Below are 25991 nucleotides of genomic sequence, written 5' to 3' on the forward strand. Positions count from 1 at the left end.
TCTTTTGCCAGCTCCCTAGCTGTCTATGGAAGGAGTCTCCTGGGACTGGAGGCTGCAAGGAACAGTTCTCCTCACATCAATCTGCTCTTCATTGAAAGGTTATTCAGAAAGCCCAAGGGCCCAGCTGCTCCTCGTGGATTCCAGGGAAAGGTTCTTTTAGACCATCTGTGCATTAATTGTCCACTAACTCTCAAGGAAGCCTCCGGCAGGAATGGAAAAAAAAACACTTTTCCTTCCTCTTTCCCACAGACTCAACCACCTGAAATCACCCTTTGGACACTTCAGTGTTTACTTCTCAGAAATGACCATTCCCTTAAAATAAAAGATCCAAACTAGTTAAACAAGTGTCCTCTATGTCAGTATTCTCTACCAGTATCTACAGCTACGAACGGCAAAGAATAACCAAAAATGAAGGTGATCGTTCTGATTTTGGCCAAAGACCAGATGCTGATTCAGCTGTGGATCCCAACAGTTGCAAAACTCCACGTATGGGAACACGTGTGTTGTTGAGGAAGACATTCTGAGCCAACTGAAGAAGCCTACCCCTAATGCCCTTTGAGTTCAAGGCAGCGAGAGAGTTCATCAAGGTACAAAGATGCGGACCCATTCTGAGTTTTCTCTGTAGCTTATGATGACGCTCTGAATACAGGCTCTGCAAATTCACTGGTGGGGAGGGGGAGCCCTTGCCTGGGAGTTTCTATGGAAAACAAAATGCCGTCTAACGTTCACAAAGATAAGTTATCAAAGATGTGTGATACATATGCGTTGCTTATAATAGCTGAACATTAGGAGCAACTTTAACACTCCAAAATAGAGGTCTAATTACATAAATTATATCTATAACTTGGGAATCTATGTAGCTATTAGAAAGTGTAATAGTACTCAACAACATAGGAGGTCATAGTATGCCGCTAAGTGATAAAAGGTCATAAAACAACCTGTGAAGTGTGTGTGTATATACATATACAGACACCTAGATTTTCTTCTCTATGGCAAGGAAAATAATTAGAAGTCTATGCCACAACATGCTAACAGTTGTTAAAATGGTGGACTTTTGTATTTTTATACACACTGAATATATTTTCCAAAATCTCTACACTTAAAGTATTATAATTTTGTGGCCAGACTTTAAAACATATAAGATGTTATAGAGAGGAGGGGGAAATGCTTTGGAATTAAAGCAAATACCTGAAGTTGCTTTGTACATTTCACATAATGTTTCTGTGATTACTCAAAAAAACCGTTAAATCAATACTATCTAGTGACTAAGGGAATGTGATATTTAAAATGAAATAAATTAGCGAGAGCAAAGTTGGCCTTACTGCCTTGGGCTGCGTCAGAGCTGGTGGGCTTGATGACCCGGTTGGCGTCCTCATGAAGGGCTCCGAACCAGTCTTTCAGCCGGGAAGCAAGGTTCCTCAACTCCTTGTCTGTGCAGGCTGCAGAAAAGCAAATGGAACAAACAGTGAATCCATGGACTTTCTCCTCTAGTTAGCTCTCTGTCCTCAACGTGCAACGCCATCCACGAAGCCACGCTCAAAACAAACCTCCCTCTCCAACCACGACACAACTCCTTACCCCCACTTGGAAAACAGGCCAAAGATACAGCAATGACAGGTAAGGAACGTGCCAGAGAGCCTAGACTCCTCGGGTAAGCAGCATTGTTCAGAACTGAATCTGGGCTGCCTCAGAGCTGTTAAAGCAAATGCTAATGGTCTCACAGTTGTTCACCAGTCTCCAAAGACCCCAAAAGATCCTTCTTGCTAACCCAATAAAACTTGCTATTATTTGCCAGAGACCACATTTTCCACTAAATTCATGCCAAGAGAGATTAAAACTCGGGAATAGCCAATGTCCTTCGTGAGAGGCTGCCTGGAACACTAAAAGATCCCAGTAATGGCAGACTATCAATGTTGTTTTAGCCCAAGGTTGGGATTGGTGCATGTGGCCTATTTTGCTGGCCTTTTGGCAGACTGAGCTGACTTTCGCCTAAAGAGAGATGGATGCCTTCTCCATGCAAGTGTCCTTTCTCTTGCAGCCGATCTCTAACTATCAGGCTCATCTTTTAGGGTGCAGCATACGAACTGGGGCCAAGGAATACTCCTTCTGAGAACAAGAAGAAAACCTGGATGGATGGATGGATGGATGGATGGATGGACGGACGGACAGACAGTGGGGTACAGGTTCTGTGAAGGTCTGATGGAGTGCTGAAGTAAGGGTTGAGGGAAGAAATCGATGAAGGAGGAACAATGGTGTGGGAAAGGGAGCTGATTTCCCCTACCTCCCGGATTTTACCCTAATTCTGGGTATAGAGACTCCCCACAAAGGGTCCAGGCAATGGCGCACTTCCAAGAGGCAGAAAAACCAGCCATTCACATCTGGAGCACCAGAAATTCAAGACCTGAGGGGCCAAACCCTCAGTAAGAAGGGACAAAGACACGAACCCCACAACTGTCACTTTTCTCAGATTCTAAAGCTACAGGGACAGACAGTGCAGAAGCTAAGCTAAACACCATTATAGGGCAAAGCCAAGTTCTGAGTATCTTGTGGAGCTGACAGGATGCAGGTTAAAGCTGGACTCTACCAGTGAAGAGAGATCCCAGAAAATACCCCAGGCTCACCCCCAGAAGGCAATGGGGCAGTCACGAATGAGTAGACTGTCTTGCCGAAACTCCAGTCCTGCCTTCAGTCAGTGCAAGCTCTCACTAAAGAGAGCCTCCACCTGCCTCCAAAAGAAGAGAAGAGAATCATTCAGACCCTCTCCTCCTTTTTCGAACCCATGTCTGCTCTCGGGAAAGCCCATTTTTCCTTAGCCTGGGATTTGGGGCTTGATGGGGAATAGAGCCAAACTTCCCAGACCCCAGCTGGGAAAGGCCTCCCTGACTCTCCGTTTGAGGGGGCTTTCAGAGCTGTAGGTGAGGTGAGTAGAGTCTTACTGCTCTCATAGCTGTGCTCCTCATTCTAGGCCAGGATCTAGGTCTACACTCTACAAAGCATGGAGGGGATGCCCTCTTTATACTCACATAAGTAAGGACCTCAAGACACTCAGCCTTCCTTTCAACAACCAGGACGTGACCGTATCTTAAACCACTGGCCAGGAAATGGCACTAAGCATTGTCTTTTCAGGCAGCAGAGTATAGCAGCTCTGGGCTCACAGTGCCTGGAATGAATCCCAGCTTTACCACTTACTGGCTGGGTGGCTCAAACAAGTCACAACCTCTCCGCACCTCGGCTTCCTCATCTGTAAGCCCAGGATATCGTTAAGTCAGTATAAATGAGATCAAGTATGTAAAGTGCTTAGCAAAGTACATGGTACATAACAATTGTTCGGCATGTGCTATGATTTTAATTGCCACTGCTATTCTTTTTAAATTGAAGGTTTATAGGTAAGCTTAAAGCAAACATCGCAGCATGCAGAAAACCAGCACGACAACTGTGCCTCAACAAAACTGGCTTTGGCCACATAAGAAATTGGGAGACATGGATACTTGCAATGGGTACAGTTGTCATTAGTCAGATGTGGCTATTTATATTAACACTAATTTATATAAATAAAAGATGCCCAGGGTGGCTCAGTCGGTTAAGTATCTGACTTCAGCTCAGGTCATGATCTTGCGATTCGTGGGTTGGAGCCCCACGTTGGGCTCTGTGCTGACAGCTCGGAGCCTGGAGCCTGCTTCGGATTCTGTGTCTCCCTCTCTCTCTCTGCCCCTCCCCTGCTCATGCTCTGTCTCTCTGTCTCTCTGTCTCTCTCTCTCTCTCAAAAATAAACATTAAAACATTTTTTAAATAAATCAAAGACAGTTCTTCGGTTGCACTCACTCCATTCCAAGTGCTCACATGGCTGGGGACGCCGTACGCGATCATACACAGAGTGTTTCCATCATAGCACAATTCGGTGCCAGATAACAATGGATGAAGTTAGCTATCCCTTTGGGATTTCCAACTTTTTGGAGGTTCATCATGATATGTTCTACGTCTACTCCTTCCCTTCGGTCTTTAAAGATGGGCTGAGGAAGAAGATCCCATGCCTGCTCAAGCCAGGAGCCTGCATCTCACACTAAGCCACACACACAGCAAGAAGAGGGCAGGTTCACACCGACACGTGGACGGGTCCCAACTTGGAACGTTGGGATAGGGTGCTCACCTTTCTGACTTCTCAGATGCCAAGCAGCGCATAAGGGAGAGGATGTGGTCTGTTTTCCCGATAGGAGTGAGATGTGGGCTCTGGAGTCAATCTCACATTTGAAAATGGAAAATTAATAGCATCTATTTCTTCTCAATTGCCATGCACACCATCTATTCTAAACGTTCTCCGAGCAGAGAAAATTGCCAAGTCAACTTGCAAAGGAAATGAATCCCCATCTCACACTGCAGGATAAATTAGTCAGTCATGTTTAACTAAACCCTGACAGATGTGCAGGTAATCTATATCTTTAGAAGGCTGTTGAATTTCCCACAGGCTTTCCAAAGTACACAGGCTCTGGATGGCGGATGGAATCAGGCGCTGGAATCTTAAAAGAGAGAATCTGTCACTCAGGGGGAAGTGCACAAGCACGATGCCACTGGCTTGGGTACAGAGAGATCAGAAAGCCAGAATGGAGACAGGAGGCACTCAATTACTGGGCCCCGTTCACTCGCTGTGTCTTCCACTGAATGGTCCGAATGGGGAAAAAGTCAGGCACAGTTGGCCTGGAGCTAGATACATCCCAAAGAAAAAAATAAAGATGACAGCCTGCAGAGAGCTGTTTGTTCAAATTGGGTATTCTAGCCAAAAAAGACATGCCAGCAATGGGGGGTAGGGGATGCTCGCCTTTTAAGGGGCCCGTCGTAGCCCCTGATAAAGGTATGAACTGAGGATTGATGCTTTCAGACGTGGAGGCTTAAAGGGCACCTCCCACACGCTCCATTCCTTTCTGGGGAAAATTAGTTTTGGGGGAGAGAAAACTTGATAAAACCACATCCACCTGCCATTCTCACATGGTGCCCTGAGGTGGACCACTCCTTGTGCTTTCTCAAGAGGGGGTCTGAGCTCTCCTCTCCTCCTGGTCAGAGAAGCCTGATACCCAGGCCAGGAGCAACAGAATCCCCAGAGGACTCGGTTCACTCAGGCAGGCTAAGACCTGAGCCCCCTTGCCCCTGGGTTACCTTCCTGAGTGAGTGAGGCCAGCCACTCCTCTTCACGTCCCCTCCCTTCCCTTCGCTTCCCTCCTGCCCTGCACTGGGGCTTCAGCTCACTTTGAACTACCCTCATTCTCCCAAGTGTCCCTTCTTGTTTCCACAGGCTACTCCCCATGTTTTTGTTTTGCTTTGTTTTAATTTTTTTTAACGTTTATTTATTTTTGAGACAGAGAGAGACAGAGCATGAACGGGGGAGGGGCAGAGAGAGAGGGAGACACAGAATCAGAAGCAGGCTCCAGGCTCTGAGCCATCAGCCCAGAGCCCGACGCGGGGCTCGAACTCATGGACCGTGAGATTGTGACCTGAGCCGAAATCGGACGCTTAACCGACTGAGCCACCCAGACGCCCCACTCCCCATGTTTTTGACAGGCCCTCAATCTGCTCCAGCGTGGCTGGGGCACAGGCAGCGTCCTCGCCTCCTCCCGTGGTCAGAGAATGGCACCACCAGGCACTCGCATCCTCAGGGCACACACCTGGGACTTATCCTGGGATCCCTAAAAAAAAAAGTTTCTTGCTTCTTGCTGGCTCCACTGCCTTCATTCCAGTCCTTATCACCACTGCTACGCACACCAAAGAGGCTGGATCAGGATCCTAATTGGTTTCCTGTCTTTCCCTCCACTCTCCCTTCTCCATCCAGCAGTCAAAGCACTCTCTTTCTAAAGTGACGTCACTTTCCTGCTTAGTTAGCTCCTTCAGAGCCTCTTAATCACTCTGCAGGCAAGTCCAAATCTATAACGTGACCTGTGCTTCGATCGCAGTGCCCTGCCCTGCCTCTGGTCTCCCTCTTCTCCTCGGGGCTCCCTGCTCCGCCCTGTCCTTTGCAGAAGCAGCTCCACCTGGGGCACCCCTCCTCGGTGTCTTGCTAATATGCAAATTTCTCGGATCTCTGCTTTTAATGTGTTTCCTCTTCGAGGGCTTCCCTAAGCCTCACAAGAGGGGGGTTTCCCTTCTGTGTGCTTCCAGCACCGTCACCTCTCGTTCACTGTCCACCTTCCCCTCTAGATGGGAGCAGCGCCCGGGGCGTGGCTCACCTCAGGGGGGCCAGCATCTTAGGCAGCCCGTTCCTGGCATAAAGAATGCTGTTGATAACATACTACCTCACCGAGCGTAATAACCCTCTTGTTGCCTTTTGCAAACTTCCATTTATCCATCTGCAAAATGGCATAATAAAGCTCAGCTCATAGCATTACTGCAGGGAATGAGAGAGTATCAGTAAAACATAGCTCACAGCTACTGGAGTAGAGCAGGGACTTAACAAATGTAGATTCCTCTTCCCGTATCCCAACTGGCTGCATAATGTGTTATAATTTTATCCTTATGTTTTTGTTGAAGCCTGAGGAGATGCTTGTGATATAAAAAATAATACCTTTCCTTCACTTATTTTGTAGGTGGCTTGGTACAAATTAAGAAGGTTCGACGTGCAATATATGTCTGCCTTCTCCCGCATAGAAACGCTCCATAACCGAGGGTTTGGTTTGACTTCTCTGTGTCTGTATTCTCAGCCCTTACCAAGGATGGATAGTTTTTCAAAATATATGTTTTTAAAAAAAACAAAACAAAACAGAAAAACATGAATACACTGGTTATAAGCTCCTTCAGTCTCACAGCTATCAAGTGACAGAGACAGGATTTAGATCCAGGCTGTTTTCTTGCTGGGCTGCCCTGGGTGCTGGACTGGCTCCTTGCATTAACTGGGCTTGAGGGGAGCCAGCAGTAACTGGGGCAATTAACAGACTTGGTCCATTTTCTGAGTTGGAAAAAAAATCCAAACATCAGGCCTTCACAGGTACAGGAAGTTCTGCCAATGATGCAGGTGACGCAGCTGGCTGAGTATTAGAGGGATGAAATCAGGCTCTGCTTTCATTAGCTCTGGCGTGAGAACAGCGGTCCTACGGAAGGAACACACAGCCTGCTGCCTTCCTGTTAGGCTCCCAGGAGCGGGGATCACATGTGCGGCCGCTGGGGCTTCATTAGAGAAAAGTAGAGTGCCATTGCACATTACTCCAGTGTGTACAAAAAGACAGCTTTGTCCCCCAGGAAAGCCCAGTGCTCAGGCAGAGAAGGGCCCAGGTAATTTGGTGGTCTCCCAGTGGACTTGTCCTGTCTCCTTGGAAAATATGAACAAAATGCAATAAGCAAGTGTAAATAAGGCACATGCAGCCGCCGTGGAAGGCGCATAGCCCAGGGAAGAAAATGTGATCACTTTTCCCACCTGGGCGCCCTCTCCTCTCTCCACCCAAGGCCTGGAGCTTTAAGGGGCCTCGAGCTAGACTGGATTTGACTGCAACAGCGTGCCCGTAAAGCGGGAGGACATCATGAGTGACCCGGCTGACAGGGGCGGGAAGGAGGTACCGGTACTTAAATACTATAGGGCAGAGATGGTGTTAACAGGATTACTGCAGCGCTAGTGACGTTTTGAGGGAGGAAGGGAGGGGTGCTTTCATTTATTACTATTTGGTCGGGGGGCAGGGAGCCCAGGAAACAGCTACTGAAGGAGAGAAAGGGGAGCTTCTTAAGTGAGTATCAGTCAATGGGTCCTGCCTGCCCCCAGGCCACCATCACACCACAGTCCTTATCTCCTTCAGACAAAGCCAAGGCCTAGAAAAGAGGGGTGGGGAAGTTTCAAACAGGTGCTGGTTTTGGAAGTGGGGAGACAGAAGCCAGGCAATCCAAGCTTCTTGGGAAAGGGTTCCCAAAGGTGGTAACTGGTGTTCCGAGCTGGTCTCAGCTTACTGATGACTTTGGTGGCTGAAGGACACTCTAGAAAGGCCTCTCAGAGGATTACACAGAAAACCAGAAGGCAAGGAAATAATCAGAGGGATAAAAAAAAAAAATATTTGGAGTGATATAAAAAGTGGAGGTGGGGGCAGATATTCTGCATTCAGAGCTGTAGTGTTAATATCTAATAGAGTGAGCAGGAGTGTGTGTGTGTGTGTGTGTGTGTGTGTGTGTGTGTGTGTGTGTGTTTGGATGTTAAAATCCTAACTGAAGCCACATTTGAACACTCAGTTGTGGATGTTTGAAAATGGCAAATCTGACACACAAGCATTGTAGGCGATCTGTAAACCTCTGCTAGGGCACCAATTACTGGTAAACTCGTGTAACTCCTGAAATCCTTCAGCTAAAGAGCCGGGAAGAAAACACCCCCCCCTGTCACATGAAGCCACTGCGTTCTGCCCCTCTAGCCTTACCAGTGCTTAGCTCAGGGTTCCGGAAGAAGTTAATATGAAAACAGTTAGAATTTAATTTAAACTTTAGTGCCTCTGAAGGTAATTAAAGAGTTGGGCCAGACCGGAGCTCTCTCTGGAGCAGGCCGGGAGGCCTCTCAGAAACCGAGACTTGTGAAAGCAATCTTCTTCAGCCCTCCTAGGTGCTGTTGTGCTTAATTACTTAATCAGAGCAACACTGGATCAATGCACTCAGAGTGCGTGCAATTAGCATCTCCTGCAAAAAGTCCAGCTGAGCCGTTTTTAGGGCAGAGATGAGGGGATGAGCAGAGCCCAGGCTGGAACAAACACCAGGATGCCTTCCCAAGCCGCTCAGGAACACCTAGGCTCGATGCCACCCTCAAGTACGCGCAGGCTCCTTTTCCCAGTAGGGACCTGGGCCCCCGTGCTGTTGGCGCACACAGCACACGGCAAGTGCCCCAGGGTAGGGCTGTTATGGAACCAGGCTGGAACGCTGGCGGAAAAACCAAGCGGCACTCGGAGATCTTGGTGGATCGGAGATTTATTTACCACCGGCGGGGTCAGAGGAGACCGTTTCTCCAAAGATCTGAGCGCCGAATGCAAGTGGGGAGGGTAACTTACAGTTGTCAGCCTCCGTATCTGGGGGGGTTTTCGCGCACGCGGCCAACGAAGGAAGAAGCACCCGGAGGAAGGGTCTCCAAGCTAGAGACCAGAGCGTGTTTTAGTCCCGTGGACCATCTTTGGAGCAGTACTTTATTCACTTCTCCATCAGGGCAAGTGTGTGGGAATGGAACGGACGGGCGCTGTATTTCACGGGAGCTTGAGAGAGTGTGAGACCCAAGGCTACAGTCCCCTGGGACCATGGACCCTAGTAAACTGGAACTCAAAGAGGTGAGGGTTGATTCCGCTTAGCAGGATTTCAGAAGCAGTAACCACATCCTGGTTAAGGGGATCCTGGGGCAGCAAGAGTGGATAACTAGGCTCTGCAGAAAGATGGACCTGAGCTCCGAGGCCTGCACTGACATCCTGGCTGAGGCTGGACAGGTGACCTTCCCACTCTTCAGCTTCCTCATGTGCATATGGAGAAGGTGCTCATAGGATTATGGGAGGACTGCATGGGAATGCACTCAAGTGCCCGGCATCTCGGCAGCGGGTGGCTCGGATACCGTTTGTGTTTGTGGACATGGCGTGACACAGTGATCCACCAGAGGGAAGGTAGGGAAATCAAGATCACACATGCCGCATTTGCACCTGAAATGACCAAGTGAAGCTAGCCAGTTAAATGGCTAAAGAGAGATTCAAATCCACATCTCTTGGGGCATCTGGGTGGCTCAGTCGGTTGAGCGTCTGACTTCGGCTCAGGTCATGATCTTGCAGTTCGTGAGTTTGAGCCCTGCGTCTGACCCTGTGCTGTCAGCTCAGAGCCTCTGGAAGTTCGCTTGATCTGCTCTCATACCATAGCCCCAGGTGCGTGCACCTATCCTTCCACCCAGTCCTCCCCGCAGGCGCAGGGCCCCTTCCACAAGATTAGGATCAAGCAGCTGAGTGCACGGCAGGACCACACTCCCTCCCAGGCACATGAACAGGGAACAGGCGGCTGGTGCTGTGGCTGAGAGCCCAGGCTTGTGGGCCTGACAGCCTTGGGTCTGAATGCCAGCTTCGAGTGTGTGAGCTGCTGTTCTCCACCTAAGTCCATGCTCTTCTTGAAACTTCTTTTTTTCTTCCATACATAAAACAGGGATACTGAGAGTATCAGCCTCACCGGGTTGTGGTGAGGATTTGCTGTGAAGCTGAAGTTTTCCAAACCCAAGAGGCAGTCACCACCATCTTGCCCTCTGAGAAACTTCTGGAGCTGGTAGTGTTCACCACTGGGAGGTAACAGAGAATAAGCTCCCAGCCGTATAAGCGGCTTTTGTGACTGGAAACACGACTGAAGTTTCCTGAGGGGAATTTTCCAAGCTTATACAAGGTGAATCTCCATTTCTCACTGGAGATCATCGCAGAGAGATTTGAGCGTGCTCAGATTAAATTGTGTTGTTATATGTAAATCCAGGTTTTACTCTTCAGGGCCTAAAACATCAGTACAGATGCATGTTCTCTTATGCTGGGAGAATGCACCATTTTCTGTAAACAACAGGCCTGAGCAAAGGAATTAGGGCCCCATTATTCAGGAGCTCGCTAATAAAGTCCTTAAAAAGCAATCTTTGAAAGAGCTTAAAATACTGACATTAAACTTGAAGGAAAATGAGTTAAACTAATTAATGGTAGAGCCTACAAGCATAGATGGATAAATATCCCTATTAACCCCATTATGGCTATTCTTAGTAACCTGATTTGAGGAGACTTTAATGTTCCCTTTGATTCGAATGATAATCCTTCATGTGGAAAAAGAAATACATTTAGAATTTACACAACATTTGTAAATGTGCATTAGCAGAGTAACACTTACTTTTTCCCGCTGAATAATCTAGAGCAGGGAGGTTAGCTAGATGAAATAAGCTTTTAAAGCTTCCGATGAAATCCACAGCCTTTTCCACCACTCCACGGTAAAGAAAAAAAAAAAAAGTGGATGTGCAAAATCTTGGTTGGAAATGCCAACCGTGGCTTCAGTTGTGTTTCCCAGACACTGGGTAGGCATTTCCCGACATGGGAAATCTGAAAAAGATTAGTGGTGCTGTAGAAAAAACAGCATCATAACCGGCAATTTGACTGAAGGACTTCATGGTCCTCGACTAATAAAGACTAAATGCCAGAAATGAGAACTGCTCTTCTCACCTAAAATCAGCAATGGCAGATGCTTCAGGACGAGGTGTGGGATACAGGCTCAACCCCGACTCCTGGGAGGAGCTGGGGTGGACAGAGCCCTGGGAAAGGGGCTGGGTGAAGTCCCTGTGTGTGCCGTCCCACTGCCAAGAGGCAGACAGACAGTTACTCTGCATTTTCTTAATCTATAAGCTCAGGTGGCCGATGACAGTCTGGGAAGGCTTCCAAAAGGAGGCAGCTGAGATGATGTGCAGGGAGCACTTAGAAAAGGGGAAGACAGTCCAGGCAGGTCTTCGAAATAATGAGGAAGCCAATGTGAATGATGCGACTTTTTCTTAAACTAACTTATACTTTTTTTAAAATTATTTTTTTTTAATTTTTTTCAACGTTTATTTATTTTTGGGACAGAGAGAGACAGAGCATGAACGGGGGAGGGGCAGAGAGAGAGGGAGACACAGAATGGGAAACAGGCTCCAGGCTCTGAGCCATCAGCCCAGAGCCTGACGCGGGGCTCGAACTCACGGACCGTGAGATCGTGACCTGGCTGAAGTCGGACGCTTAACCGACTGCGCCACCCAGGCGCCCCTTAAACTAACTTATACTTAAGATTAGCTCTGCTCGGATTAAACACACCAACTTTTAGCATGATTAGATCTAATTCTCATTCATAAACATATAAAAAATCAAACATGTATAAATGCTTACATAAATGCATATATATGTAAAATGCCCCATGTATCTAACAATATTCCAATATATTAGAGATTATATAAATGCTTCTATACCTTTCAAGGACCGTCTTCTGACCAGGTAGCATTGACAATGCCAGGAGTGATACATAAGCCTATATCTGGAGGTTTTAGTGACAGAAGACATATCTTTTGAGTACACATAAGATGAATCTCCATTTTGGGGCGCCTGGATGGCTCACTTGGTTAAGCGTCTGACTTTGGCTCAGGTCATGATCTCACGGTCTGTGAGTTCGAGCCTCACAACGGGGTCTGTGCTGACAGCTTGGAGCCTGGAGCCTACTTCAGGTTCTGTGTCTCCCTCTCTCTCTGCCCCTTCCCCACTCACACTCTTTCTCTCTCTCTCTCTCTCTCTCTCAGAAATAAATAAACATTAAAAAAATATGAATCGCCATTCATAGTTGGTAATTTGTATCCAGTTCAACCCACTCAATTTCAACATCCAAATCTGGGCAGTATTACATAGAATTTAAGTTTCTGTGTTTTTCAACACTTAAAGCACCAATACGTACATGTATGTTTTTACTCTTAAAGGTGAGATCAACTTATATTGTTATTTAATGGGTCAGGAAGCCACAAAAGATGGGTGCAGGACCATGAATGCCAAGCTTGGGACCAGAGATCTATCTGATCCTGATGGTCTAGGACGTGCACAGAACCTGAGATTGCCTTTTTAGCTTGGGGGTGACAGGAGGTCACGGGCAACTTTCATTCATGATTAGGTAGGGGACCAGGAGTAGATAGGAGCCAAAGGCAGAGAAACGCGATATCTAATTAGTTACTTTGGTCTCAACACTGCTCCCTCTCCTGGACCAGAGTGCATGGTGACATGGGTATATGGACTAATGGGATGGAAGGAAGTGCCACACCCTTCTTGTGACAAAGGTGCAACAGTGCCTCCGGGGCTACTGTCATCTTGAGTAAGAGGGTAGAGGTTGGAGCTGGGATCGAAAACTCCCAACTGGGACTGAGGCCAGAATGGGATGGTCCTGAGTATGCCTGGAGCATGCATCGCCTGGCATCTTCACTTCCATGCTTCCAGTGGACAAACTGACAGAAGATCGGGATAGTGAAGCAGAGTCTAAGGAAGAAGTGCCTGCTGAAACCATAAAGGGTATCTTCAGCAATTCCAAACCCTGCCAGGTGCAGTGTTTCACTCACTATTCTTTTCACCCTTTCGCTCGTGTAACTCACTCTAAGTTTATTTCCACTCTGGAAGCCTGGGGGCATGAATGGGTATAGTGACCCAGCAAGAAAAGAAAATGGTATCCAAGCCTCATGGGAACTCCGTGGGCTCAGAGAGGACATTGTGCCTGGCATAAAGATGAAATGGTAGCTACTATTTTACTGCTAGAAACACTACTATCTTTGGTCCAAATTGTCTGTTTAGAAACCTAGTATCTACCAAGGCAGTATGACATAGCTGGAAATTTCCCTCTTCCCCTCCTAAATATCATATAATCAACAACATAAGCAGAATAAAATCGTAAAGTCCATTTTTAGTTAAACTGCAAAACAGATATATAATCCCTAGCTTTGAACAATATAGCAGAAGCCACCCGCAGGGAAGTAAAATGTCCAAAGCCAATTAAAAAAATCAAAAACATGTTTATGATAGGCAAAGGGCTCCTCCTGAAGTCCGAGACCAGTATTTCCTGTCAAGCAAGGACTAAGGGACTGAAAGGAAAGGAGAGGGCACAGATCAAGCAGAAGTTGCACAGGAAGAAAAAACAAGAAAGCAGAAAAAGAGGAAAATGGCTCAGAGCAGCAGGTCTCAGAAAATGCCGGCAAAATTGTCCTTCCTGTAGGCAAGAGGCTCACTCCAAAGTGCAGCTTCAGTTATAACAAGAGAACTGGAGAACTGAAACAGAGCTGTTCGGTAGAAACAGGAGAGACAGAATACACAGAGCAGCCATTTTAGCAGGAAACCCTCTTTCATGGGTGACTTAGGAAGCAAATTTGGATTGTGAGTCTACAAAGACCGATGGATTCCTCTCCTTCCATCTACTGGACTCTATGTGAAATAGGCAGACCAGTCAAGTCTAACTTATAACAATTTTTTAATAACTTTTTTTTTAAAGATGCTGGCAAGTTTATACATACCCATACAAACACACATACACTGTAGAAAAGAGCAGTAAAACTTGGCACAGAACACTCAGCAGAAAAAAAAAAATGGAAAAGGTAAAAATGTGGAACAAGTATAACACCATGAATTAGAGTGAAACAATCACCTTTGTGAAGAAAGAAAATAAAACAGTATACAAGGAATCAGAGAAGAGATGAAGAGACCCTGGAGGAAATGGCATGTGAGCATTTAGATCCCCAGCAAAAAGAAAAAAGAAAAAGAAAATCATAAAAATGAAGGCACACTGAAAAATGCACAAAGGAATGCAGACACTGGAAAACTCAGTGAGAGAGAAGGATGTCAGAAATGACAGGAGAGAACAACATGAAAAGGAAAGAAATAAGGAATTATAAAGGATTAGAGAGTAAGGGCACCTGGGTGGCTCAATCAGTTGAGCATCTGACTCTTGATTTTTAGCTCAGGTCATGATCTCATGGTTCGTGGGATCCAGCCTCGCATCCAGCTCTGTGCTGATGGCATAGGGTCTTCTTGGGATCCTGTCTCTCCCTCACTCTCTCTGCCCCTCCATCTCCCTCCCTCTCTCTTTCTCTCTCAAAATAAATAAACAAACTTATATATAAAAAACAAAAACAAAAATCCACGGAGGATTAGAGAGCAAATGACAGTTACAGAGAAGAGGCAAAGGGATGCCTACATGTGCATGATGGAAGCCTTTGAAGAAACAAGGGAAAACAATGCAACAGGGCATATATTTAAAATAGAATTTGTTAAACCATTTCTGAAATAAAACGAGATGAACCTACATATTGAAAAGGCACAGCATTAGCCAGAAAAACAACAACAACAACCTGGAATGGCCAGTACTAGGATTTTTTCTAATGATGTTACTGGATTTTAAAAATAAATATTGATCCAATAGCAGAAAAGATATCCATGGAACACATGAGAGAGAAAAAAAAAATAAGTCTGCCCTCAGATCTCAAATAGCAATATTCCAAGTCAGAATCTAGTGGAGCAACATCTAGAAGAAAGTCAGGAAAAAGTTGAACCAAAACTTTTGTATCCCCATGAGCTAAGAATAAATGGTACAGAAAACTGGTTTTGAGCATACAGTGACTTGGGGAGAATGGTTTCCATGAGTCGTCCATAGGAGCTACTGGAGGACTCACTGTGGTCAACTATGGAGAGGACTTGGGAAATGCAATTATTTATGAATGAACAAAGGTGGAGGAGATTAGGGTGAGAGATGAGAATGCAAAAAAGAAAAAAAAAAAGAGGAAGGGAAAAAGATGCACTGTATGGCTACTGTGCTGATTGCCTCATATACAGTAGTTCGGGGATCAGATAAAAGCATCAAAAAACGGGGCGCCTGTGTGGCTCAGTCGGTTAAGTGTCTCACTTCGGCTTAGGTCATGATTCACGGTCCGTGGGTTTGAGCCCCGCGTCGGGCTCTGTGCTGACAGCTCAGAGCCTGGAGCCTGCTTCAGATTCTGTTCTCTCTCTGTCTCTGCCCCTCCCCTGCTTGCACTCTGTCTCTCTCAAAAATAAACATTAAAAATTTCTTTTAAACATGAAAAAATGACAAATTAAGTAACAAAAGAGTGACTATATTTTATAGAACAAAGGGAAACTTTTAGAGGAAATTATATTAACTATTATCAAGTGATAGAAGAAAGGGAGGTGAAGTGAAAATGGGAAAGAAAGAGGAAGAATCCTATTAATTTTATTGCCATTTAAAGTGGTAACATCCCTGAGTATCAGAAGAATTATACACATGCCCTCCGTCCACACACAGAAAATAGTACACACAGTGAGGAAAAAAAAAATAAAGGAAAACAGAATCAGAAATAACAGAGGTGGTAGAACCAAACATAATTTTTTATATCAATAAATCTAAATGGCTTAAATTCAGCTCTTCAAAGCATAAGATTTTATTTTTACAGAGTCACAGAGGAAAACCCAACTCCATACAGATTACAGAAGGCCTGTAGCAATGACAAAGTGATTCAGAAAGATTGCTACCTGTGTTTTGACCCCAAAATTCCACTTTGAGACTATAATCTACAAGTATGCACATATGCGTGTTTGAAGTAACATGTATACAGCTATCCATTACAGCATTATTTCCAATGGCAAAAGGCTAGAAGTAATTGAGATGTCCATGCTTATATCAATGATAGTACATCTACCCGATGGAAAACTCTTAACAGCTATCTGTATAATATGCAAGGATCTCCAAGATACATTAAGTTAAAAAAGCAAAGTGTATCAAAACTCCACTATCTGTGTTAAAAAGGGACCATAAGAATCTGAACCAGTGTTCACTTTGAGATGCAAGGAACTCTTTAAGGATGTACAATAAACTAAATAAGAATGGCCTCTGCTTTATGGGGAGTAGGAGGTGGACAGACGGCAGCCAGGAACGGGAGGAAGAATTCCTGCACTCCTTGTAATACTCTTTGGTTGTGATGTGAATATACACCTCCTTGAAAAATTTAAGTCTGTTTCCTTGTGTGTCTCCCCCACTAAGCTGTGTGCTCCCTGCATCTCCTTGGCACTGAGCTCAAGGCCAAAATCACGCAAGTGTCCAATTGAGGTTTGTTGGCTGGAAGAACAAATGAATGAACAAATGCAGTGGGGGTGAGGGCTCTGAGGTGGCAAAAAGCTCCAGTGGTATGAGCCCCAGAGACCCATGAACTGTGTAACTCGGGACAGTTTGCACTGATTCATCAGTTCTAATTCCACATGCTAGTAACATTTTTCTTTTTAACCCCAAGGGGGAAAATAATCCCCAATACTTTTTTTTTTTTTAATCAATACAATCTGTGTGCTGTTCTCCATCCTGCCCTGTGACCTTGGATAGGCCGAAATTCAATTCCAGCACTCCCTGAGTCAGACACTCTGGGGGATGCAGAGATGATTAAGACACAGCCCTTGCCCGGTGCTCAGTGTCCCCTCTCCTTGTTTGTAAAAGGAGAACGTTTTCCCTGTACTGAGTTGGTAGAATTTTAACGATGAAGGCTTGAGCCACTTTCTCTCTCAAAATGCTCCTTCCTGGAGAACCAAGGTTCAGTTCAAGTATTTGTTCGTCTGTCGAGTCTTCTCTCCACCTTCCAGGAGGATTCGACTGCCCCTCCTGGGGTGTCCCCAGGGCCTCAAACTTCCAGTTCCGCTTTTCTGTGCTATGCCACAACCTGTCATCCCTTCTGGACTCTGAGAGCCGATGTGGCAAGGATTCTGCCACAGTCGCACATGTAACTATCCTGGCAGAGTGTCTGGTTATAAGCAGACACTGATATATGTTTGGAGAAGGCACAGAGAAGATAACGTGAATCCTTGGAGCTAGGTGAAAACACTGCCCCCATCACCCACCTAAAAATACCAAGAATAAACATGGTGAACAGGTCAAATAAAAAAGTGTGCCACTGAGCATGGATGCAGGGGTGAGTCATAACTATCAGAGAGACAAATAGCTTCCAGCCAACAGGAGATCGTGTTTCATTGGGGGCAAGAGGGAGAGAGAAACACATATGTGCCTGACTTAATTAAGGCGACTGTACCCAGAAACACACACTGTTCCACTGTAGCCCCAGGATGCCTGGGAAGGCGATCCTACTCTCCACTTCACATTTGAGAACACCACGGCCTACATAGGTTAGAGGCTGCCCATTCTTATCTCCACACCCCCCAACATACACATAAAGGCCAAGGCTGGCATTTCAACCCAGGACCGAATGCTTACGGGAAGGGTGGCCTGATTCTTCCACCACAGATACCATGGGGAATCTCTTGCCCAAACAAAGGAATTATGAGGAAGCCCGGAAGCTAGGAGTTCAAGGGTTCACAGGCTGAAATGGGGCCCATGGGCTTACATATAGGCACTAACCCAACTGCTAACACCTCAGCCTACAGCAGCAGGGCACCCCTGGCATCTCATTTTCATGTTACTTTGTAGATTGTGATAGAGGGATGCTAGAAGGATCACAAGCACCTGGCTGGTTTCACCACTGGCTTCTCACTCTTGTCTGGATAGTTACCACTAAGTAATTTCATTTATCTGTGTCTCCGTGAGCTTATTTGGAAACCATGGAATGCTGCTTACAGAAAATTAAGCTTCATTTTCTTTAAGCACCCAGCCACTAGTGCAGGCAGGAGATGGTGATTTGGAGGTAACTGGCTTATGCATATGTAAACATGATGCATTTAGCAAATTATGTAGACTTCACACTTCACAGCATTGAGGCAAACAAAAGTCCCTTCCAAAGAAACTGTAGTGCAATAGAGTCATTCTGAAAAGAATATAGAGCTATTGGTCTGTAAGAACAGTTGAACTCAGCTAAGAACAGAAAATAATGGTTTACAGTGTGCAGCATGGGGTGGCCACAAGCCCAATGTGAACACGTCTAGTTTTAAGTGGTGTTAAGGCGTCTCTAAGGACTTCAGAGAATTCTAGGCCACAATGTGCCTGGAGATTGAGCTCATGGTGTGACGAGGCTGAACATTTCAAACTCAATTCCACCGTGACTCTTATGCTTCGCACAATTTCCCAGCATATGTTTTTCTTCTTGGGCCTAGAGAGAAAATTCTAGGTCGACCTTGAGCTCAAAAGCACCGCCACAGTTGAAACACCCCTGCTGTCTGTCGCACACCTTCCCTGTTCTCTGCTGGGGCTGCTGCTTCATTCTCTGCCAATAGGACACCAGCAAGACACTGCCTGCAGATGTGATTACAAGTCTCCCTCTACTAAGGGTAAACTTACAGGCCAGCACAGTGAGTGGACTTTAGGACAAACCCAAACAAAGAAACAGACAAACAAACCAAAACCAAAACTGGATGGGGAAGGGTGCTGAGCTTGGGGGTTTCCAATCGCAGACCAGAAGGAACAGTGGCTCTTCTGTCTGTAGGCACCCCGTCCACGCACGGCTAACCTGAGGAGCTCCAATGGCCAGCTGTCGCCTACGAGGGAAGGTGGCACCCATGCAGCTTGGCTTGTGTCCCACTTATCCACAATAATGGCAGGAATAATAATTTGTCTCAAGAGCTGCCGTATATTAAATACCTACTATTGCTAACAAGTACTTTGCCTTCATTGTTTCCATTTAATTCTGGTGATCACTTGTCAGAGTCATTATTTCTCTTACTGATATGGAAACTGAAGCATAAAGAGGTTCAGTGGCTTTTTTCTAGCTGCCACTGAGTGCTTATTACACGACAGGTGCTACGCATAGAAGGAAGACCTCACCGTATCATCACACCTACGAGGTAGAGAGTAGAGACTTTCATCAATATCCGCTGGGAACTGGAAAAAGTTGTATCACACGTCCAAGGTCAAGCTAATAAATGGTAGAGCTGGGAGTCACATTTGGGTCACAGCCACAGCCATGTCTGTCCTGCTGTGTCCTGTGTTCTCACCATGTGAAAAGAGGTTCCCGTTGCCAGAAAATGAGGAAGAGCTAGAGAGGCAGCTGCTTGGGCATGCAGAAACCATCCTGTTTTCTGGGACCCAATGCTTCTCTCCTTTCTCTCCCTAACTTCCTCCCGGACACACATGCATGCACGCACGAACAGACCCACAGGGTTTCAGGTGATAGACTCGTAAAGCCTAACAACTCTTTGAGGCGGGCACTATTATTATTCCCGTTTTACAGCTATGGAGACTGAGCTTGGAGATGTTACTCCAACTAATCAAATTCAGCAAAACATAAAGTAGGAGGCTCGAGGTATGCACCAAGGATGTCTGACTCCGGGCCCCATACTCTTAGCCAGGAGGCCCTACGGTAGTTCATCTAATAATGAGAGACAGGGTATTGATGGTCCGGGAGCTGTTTCTAATTAAGATGCTGTCTCATGATGAGAAACACACACTGAAAATTATGGCCCTTTAGTCGATTTTATATAAGACGTAAGTCAAGTGAGTACAGACGGCTTCAAGATTTAGTTGTACCATTAGGAACAACACAAGACTTCTAACACTCAAAAAAGACAGCGCCAAAACAAAACAAACAAAAAACAAACCTGGAGGCCAACGTCCAATCATAGGGATTAGATTATGGGTCACAAATAGGTTAGAAAGCTGAGAGGCCATTACAAAGAAAGACAAAGAAGGATAGGACATACAAACGCCTTGCAACTTATTAGATGGCAAGAGCAGAATACAAAAGCATCTACGGTTTGATGTCACGTTACTTTGGTAACATGACATGGGGAGTGAGGCCATGTGGAGAGAGAAACCGAGTCGGAGACAAAGCAGAGAGGTGAAGCTATATACAATGAAAAGTAAACAGTGGGTCTAGTACGTCTGGGGTGATCTTTGTTGCTGCTTTCCTTTTACTTGTGGCTGTTTTCTTTTTTTTTTAATTTTTTTTTCAATGTTTATTTATTTTTGGGACAGAGAGAGAGCATGAATGGGGGGAGGGGCAGAGAGAGAGGCAGACACAGAATCGGAAACAGGCTCCAGGCTCCGAGCCATCAGCCCAGAGCCGGACGCGGGGCTCGAACTCACGGACCGCGAGATCGTGACCTGGCTGAAGTCGGATGCTTCACCGACTGCGCCACCCAGGCACCCCAATGTGGCTGTTTTCTAACGGCCTACAGTAAGTAAACATCCGTTATTTTATGATTTTTACCAAGTTGTTTTTTAAGCCTAAGAAGGTGTATGTAGGCGAGGGTCCGACAAAAAGAGAGCCCAACGAGGCTCAGAAAAGATTGCGGGAGACCAGACCAGCATTTTCCAGACTTTAGAGCGCATGGGTATTTCCAGAAAGGAGTTACATTTGGCAAATGAAATCCATTTGGCAAACACTCTCTCTCTCTTTAGTGACTTGAACTGTCGAGTCTCAGGTTAACGAGAGCTCCTTCACACGGGCTTCAGCGGGAAGATTTTATAGGACCACAGAATTTATAGGACCACAGAACACTTGTGGGTGTGCGTAGGACATGATATCTTACAGCTCCAAGGGGCCCACCTTGGGCAGTGTTTGCTCACAGCTCATTATTTATTCATCTCCACAGTCTGTGCCTAGTCAACATGCCAACCTCTCCCTCCCAGGAATTCCCTTCTCTAACACCTATGACACTAACGAAGTTTTTCTCTCAGCACCTCCTCCTCTCAACATTTCCAGAACGGAAGGAAAAGCGGGAGAAATATTCTTCTTCCTTTTAGGCAGGGGACACCCGGATCCGTGGCTGTCATCTCAGGTCAGAATCTCTGGTGATGCACGAAACACCAAGCTTCCTCAGTGATGCTGCGGCCCCAGAAGCATTACGCTGAGTGGTATACTTTATACAAGAACTTGTTTGGCGCCCTACTGGCCAGCCTGGATACTTCTCAGAGAAGGTCAGCAGGTGGCTGAGGCAGTGGCGGCTGATACGCTGGAACAGCACGCAGTGGGGCAGTACTGAGGCCTCTGACTATGTGGGTTCCCTGTTGAACCCGCTTTTACTTGGCCATGTGGTCCCTAGTGGCACTGTGGCCTAAAGACACTTAGGTTTACACATGTGTCCCTGCTAGTCCAAGGGTGGTGACCTCAGGGCATCAAGATTTGGGGTGTTTCCGGAAATGTGGCCTCAGACAGAATCCACCATTTCAACAGTTAAGCCTGCTGTGTCCAGATTACAAATGTTCAAGACGGAAGGTGAGGAGAGAGACCCTCTTAGTTCCCAGAGCTCTGTTTGGAAAAGGGACTTTCTGTGTCAATATATCTGAGATTATCACCCAGAATGGAATGTGTACACAGCTAAAACTCATTAATCCAATGTTCGACATCAAGGGATATAAAAATCCTGATGGGAACAAACTCCCAAGAGGGTCACAATACATCCTCTTGTATTTTCTTTTTAAATCTTGTATCACGACGTGAAAACCCTCACTGACTGCAAGAGAAACCACCCATTTCTCTGACGGGCATAAATTTTTTTGTATGTAGTGACAGTCTGGCCAGGAAAGCCTGTCAGGGTGAATGGACAAAGGCCAAATTCATGTGGAGGTGACTTCTCTAGGATGCACGGTTCTGATCCTATGAAAGTAGGCTGGGATTGATTCCAACAGTCTCTGTGAGCCCACTGTTGTGGGCAACAGTGAATTCTAAAAGACTCATTTTTCCAATTTTACCAAGAGGGGGCTTAAGTAGTTGTGGAGAAGAGTTTGTAGCGTGGTTATCTTGGGAAAGAGAGATCGGCCCGCCTTTTCAAGAGCAGAGCGAGGATCCAAACACTGCTAACATCAACGACGCTCACATTCTTATCCAGGGTTCGTTCACCTCTAGAGCTTCTTCTCCTAAACAGAAGGCTGAAGGAGCCAGAAGCCCTGCTGGGAGGCACAGCCAGGGCTCTAAGAGGTCCTGCTTCCGACACTGTGGCCCCCTTGTTGGGTCTCCACGGGGAAGGCCAATAGGCCTGTCTGGCTGTGTGGACACATGTGGAGGGCCAGGGTCTCCTGCTGCCCTCCTCACTCCCATGTCACATGGGACAGATGTGTTCTGGGCCGTGTCTGGGGTCTGCACCCCTGGGGGCATGAGGGAAAGGGGAGGCCCCTAATAGCACTGGGTTTTTCTGGTTTTTTGCTTGTTTATTTTTTATATCACCAGGTCCGGACACCATTTCCAACAGCGCTGACCCTGTAGGACATGGCTGAACTTGACGACACATGGCTTTGAAAGAAATCCGGTCAGATCTGAGGGGTATGGAGGGAAAGACAAGACAAAGCATCCACGTCCTGGACCCAAGACTTGGAATCTGAAGGACATTCTTACTGAAATGGCCCAAGTCAGGCAGGCCAATGTTGCTGCTGTATAAGGGAGAAAACCTAAGGCGGATGGGGTTATGGAATCATGACAGCGATGCCTCTATGGAACAAGGCCACTCTGTGCTGCAAAACCAGACCACTGACCAACGCTTGTGGGTTCACCTTGGGACCTTTAGAGACAGGAGTATCACTGACAATCTGTTGGGGTCTCCTTGTGAGCTCTAAGAGGGCCCTCGTGTAGAGACTGGCACAATGGTATTCCCACCTCACACTCCGCCATGAAGATTAAATGATGGTCATGCAATGCCTCGAGCATGAGCATGGTACCTGGTGGGTGTTGAACAGGTAGGGTTCTTCTAGAACACTCACTCTCTGGCTTGCTTGCTTAGGACGCTTCACAAGGGAGGAGTTGAATCACCAATGCACGTGTATGTTCAAACTCAAATGCTATTTCCAAAATAAGCGCACTTTAAAAATCTGTGGAAAATAGATTCACACCAAAAAGCAGAACCCGGATTGTAAGCACGTGGAGATATCTGACAGTTCAGCTTGCCACCAACCAGCGTCTGGCAGTGTAAGAGGATGCGGTTTCTTAAAGCAATTTCCTAGCTCTCCCACGGTTTTGACCACAGTGGTCTGGTATGCTTTTTCCACACTTCTGGATGGAAGCCAACTAATGAATCTGCAGGTTAAAAGTTCGATGGAGAAAAGACTGTTCAGGCTCCAAATGAGGCTGTCCAGGACTCAAGTCAGAAGAGAACCAAAGAATCAGAACTACTAGCCCAATATGGACCCATAGAGACAGCAACGTGACAGTGTCCCGAGGGAGGCCCAAGAAGGGAACTGGGAATGACGAGGGCTTAGTGTGGGGTACAGGTGTTGAACCAGTCCCGTGAACTCAAGCACATCTGGGATTCTGGAGAGCTTTTCCTGCCATCTCCAGAAGGTCCACAGGCCCCAGGTCATGTGGCACAGTTTTCCTCTCTCACTCGTGTGCTTAGCATCAGTGAATAGAAGAACAGAGAGCTGAGGACAGGAGGAGCCCCCCAGCCCAGTGCTTTATGGGAGTTGGCCTGTGACAGGCACTCTCAGAGCTTCCAGGGACTTAGGTGAATGAAGGTAGGGTGCTCAGCTTCCCCAGAATGGGGAGTGAAACAGAGTCACCATGGACCACAGGGAGAAGCACATGTGATTTTCGGTTTTCAGTCCATCTCGCTACCAGACTACAAGACCTGTACGTACCGTTATATCTCTGTCTCTCTGATGGTGGTACTTTAAAATGGTAGGAGCTTAGTATACAGTTGCTACTGGTGACCAGTGAAGAGGGACTGAGTCTTTGCTACTTTGCTACAAGGAAGTTGCTACATCCTTGCTACTTTTCTGAGGCAGATTCCAAGGGAAATGTTTGAATAACCGAAAAAGTCACAAAAGACGACTAGGGTCAAGATTCTATTATTCCCCAAACCAAGCTATGTGGGTGTGTATAAACAAATAACATATGAAGAGCTTCTTCACTCTAATAATGTTTTAAAATACATGATAACATTGAAAGAATATTTACATGGAAACAACAAACGATATAAAACCTTGTAAAATAACCTAATGAATGTCTTAAGGAACATTACAATGCAAGTATTCAACCAATGGCATCATTGCATTTGTTATTTTCAAAGAAAAGAGAGCAAAGAGTTTAAACCTCACCTGACAACACACATCAAAGGAAGTCTCACACGGATTAAAGGCTTAAGGTAAAAACTAGTAACAGTACCAACTATTAGAAGATGAATAAAGGAGGAGTCTGTACATATCAAAGCAATGAAAGAAAGTATTAATGAAACAGAACAAACATTAAAGGTGTGTGTTCATTAAAGGACTTGCCACAGCCCTACACGGTGGAAGAGAGCGCCGTGGACAACCAGCCACAATCCCATCCAATTGCCATGCAAACAGGTGGAGCCTGGGAGCTCTGCAAATTGCAAGTCAACTGCAAGGCTCCCAAAGCCCAGAAGGGAATCCCCGGCTTTCCCTGCCCAGCATCAGCTTTCACCTGGAACAGGGGATCGCCAATGTTGCACCCCCCAGGCGACATGTGGTATAGTCTGGAGATATGGAGGCTGTCACAACCGCAATGGTACTCCCAGCAGGAATGCTGCAAACATCCTACACCAACCAAGAGAGACCCTGGAGCAAAGAATGACCTGACCCAAAACGTTAGTAGAGCCAAGGTGAAGAGCCATGCCCTGGAAGAGAAAAGGCAGTTACCCTGTGGTGACTCATGCCTCACAGTGACGACTGCCCAGGTGAAGAGAGGAAGAAAGGGACACAGGTCCAAACCTTGAGACTACCAGTGGAAGGTGGAAAAACCAGTAGGTTAATCCCTGCCATAAGCCGCATAAAGCTTCATCTTGAATACAGTCGTAGCTTGCTGCGGCCTTCGCCTTGTCCACGACCTCCAGCACACCTTACGGTGCTCACGAGTAACGACATTCTTGGAAAGGTGTGACGACAGCCTATTAAATATGCAGATAGAGAGCACCTGGGTGGCTCAGTCGGTTAAGCGGTTAAGCGTCTGACTTTGGCTCAGGTCATGATCTCACAGCTCCTGAGTTCGAGCCCCACGTCGGGCTCTGTGCTGACAGCTCAGAGCCTGGAGCCTGCTTCGGATTCTGTGTCTCCCCCTCTCGCTGCCCCTCCCCGCCTCTCAAAAAATAAATAACACTAAAAAATTTGTTTTTAAATATACAGACAGATTGTATGGATCTGTACACCCGGAGAAGGGCGACAGAGGAGACAAATCACCCCAACAGGCCCACCAGTCCAGTTAAAAACTCTATAGGAGGGGCGCCTGAGTGGCGCAGTCGGTTAAGCGTCCGACTTCAGCTCAGGTCACGATCTCGCGGTCCGTGAGTTCGAGCCCCGCGTCGGGCTCTGGGCTGATGGCTCGGAGCCTGGAGCCTGTTTCCGATTCTGTGTCTCCCTCTCTCTCTGCCCCTCCCCCCCCCCCGTTCACGCTCTGTCTCTCTCTGTCCCAAAAATAAATAAACGTTGAAAAAAAAAATTAAAAAAAAAAAGTCTACAGGAATACTCGGTCTCCTCTCCTTCTTTTGTTTTCCTGCAACTTCATTACGAGGTATATTTTATTTGTTTTATCTCGCCTTACTATCCCAACGTTTATTATAATATTTTTTGAATGTATGTTTTACCTTCATTTGCCTTTGTTCCTCTCCCTTTTTTTCCACAATGTGTCCCTGAATTACTTTTAAAAAGAAATATTAAAA

General features: G+C 46.3%; 1 protein-coding gene across 2 annotated transcripts in view; it reads right to left on the reverse strand.

Annotated features, from left to right (window-relative positions):
* Positions 1-25991, reverse strand: part of SPOCK1 (SPARC (osteonectin), cwcv and kazal like domains proteoglycan 1) — a 519342-nt gene that overhangs the window by 17508 nt on the left and 475843 nt on the right. For both annotated transcript variants that reach the window (XM_023255519.2, XM_023255527.2), the window contains one exon: positions 1323-1439. In XM_023255519.2, the coding sequence (XP_023111287.1) occupies positions 1323-1439 (117 nt within the window). The remainder of the gene's footprint in view (positions 1-1322; positions 1440-25991) is intronic.

Source organism: Felis catus, chromosome A1, assembly GCF_018350175.1.
Source record: "Felis catus isolate Fca126 chromosome A1, F.catus_Fca126_mat1.0, whole genome shotgun sequence".
Taxonomy (NCBI): domain Eukaryota; kingdom Metazoa; phylum Chordata; class Mammalia; order Carnivora; family Felidae; genus Felis; species Felis catus.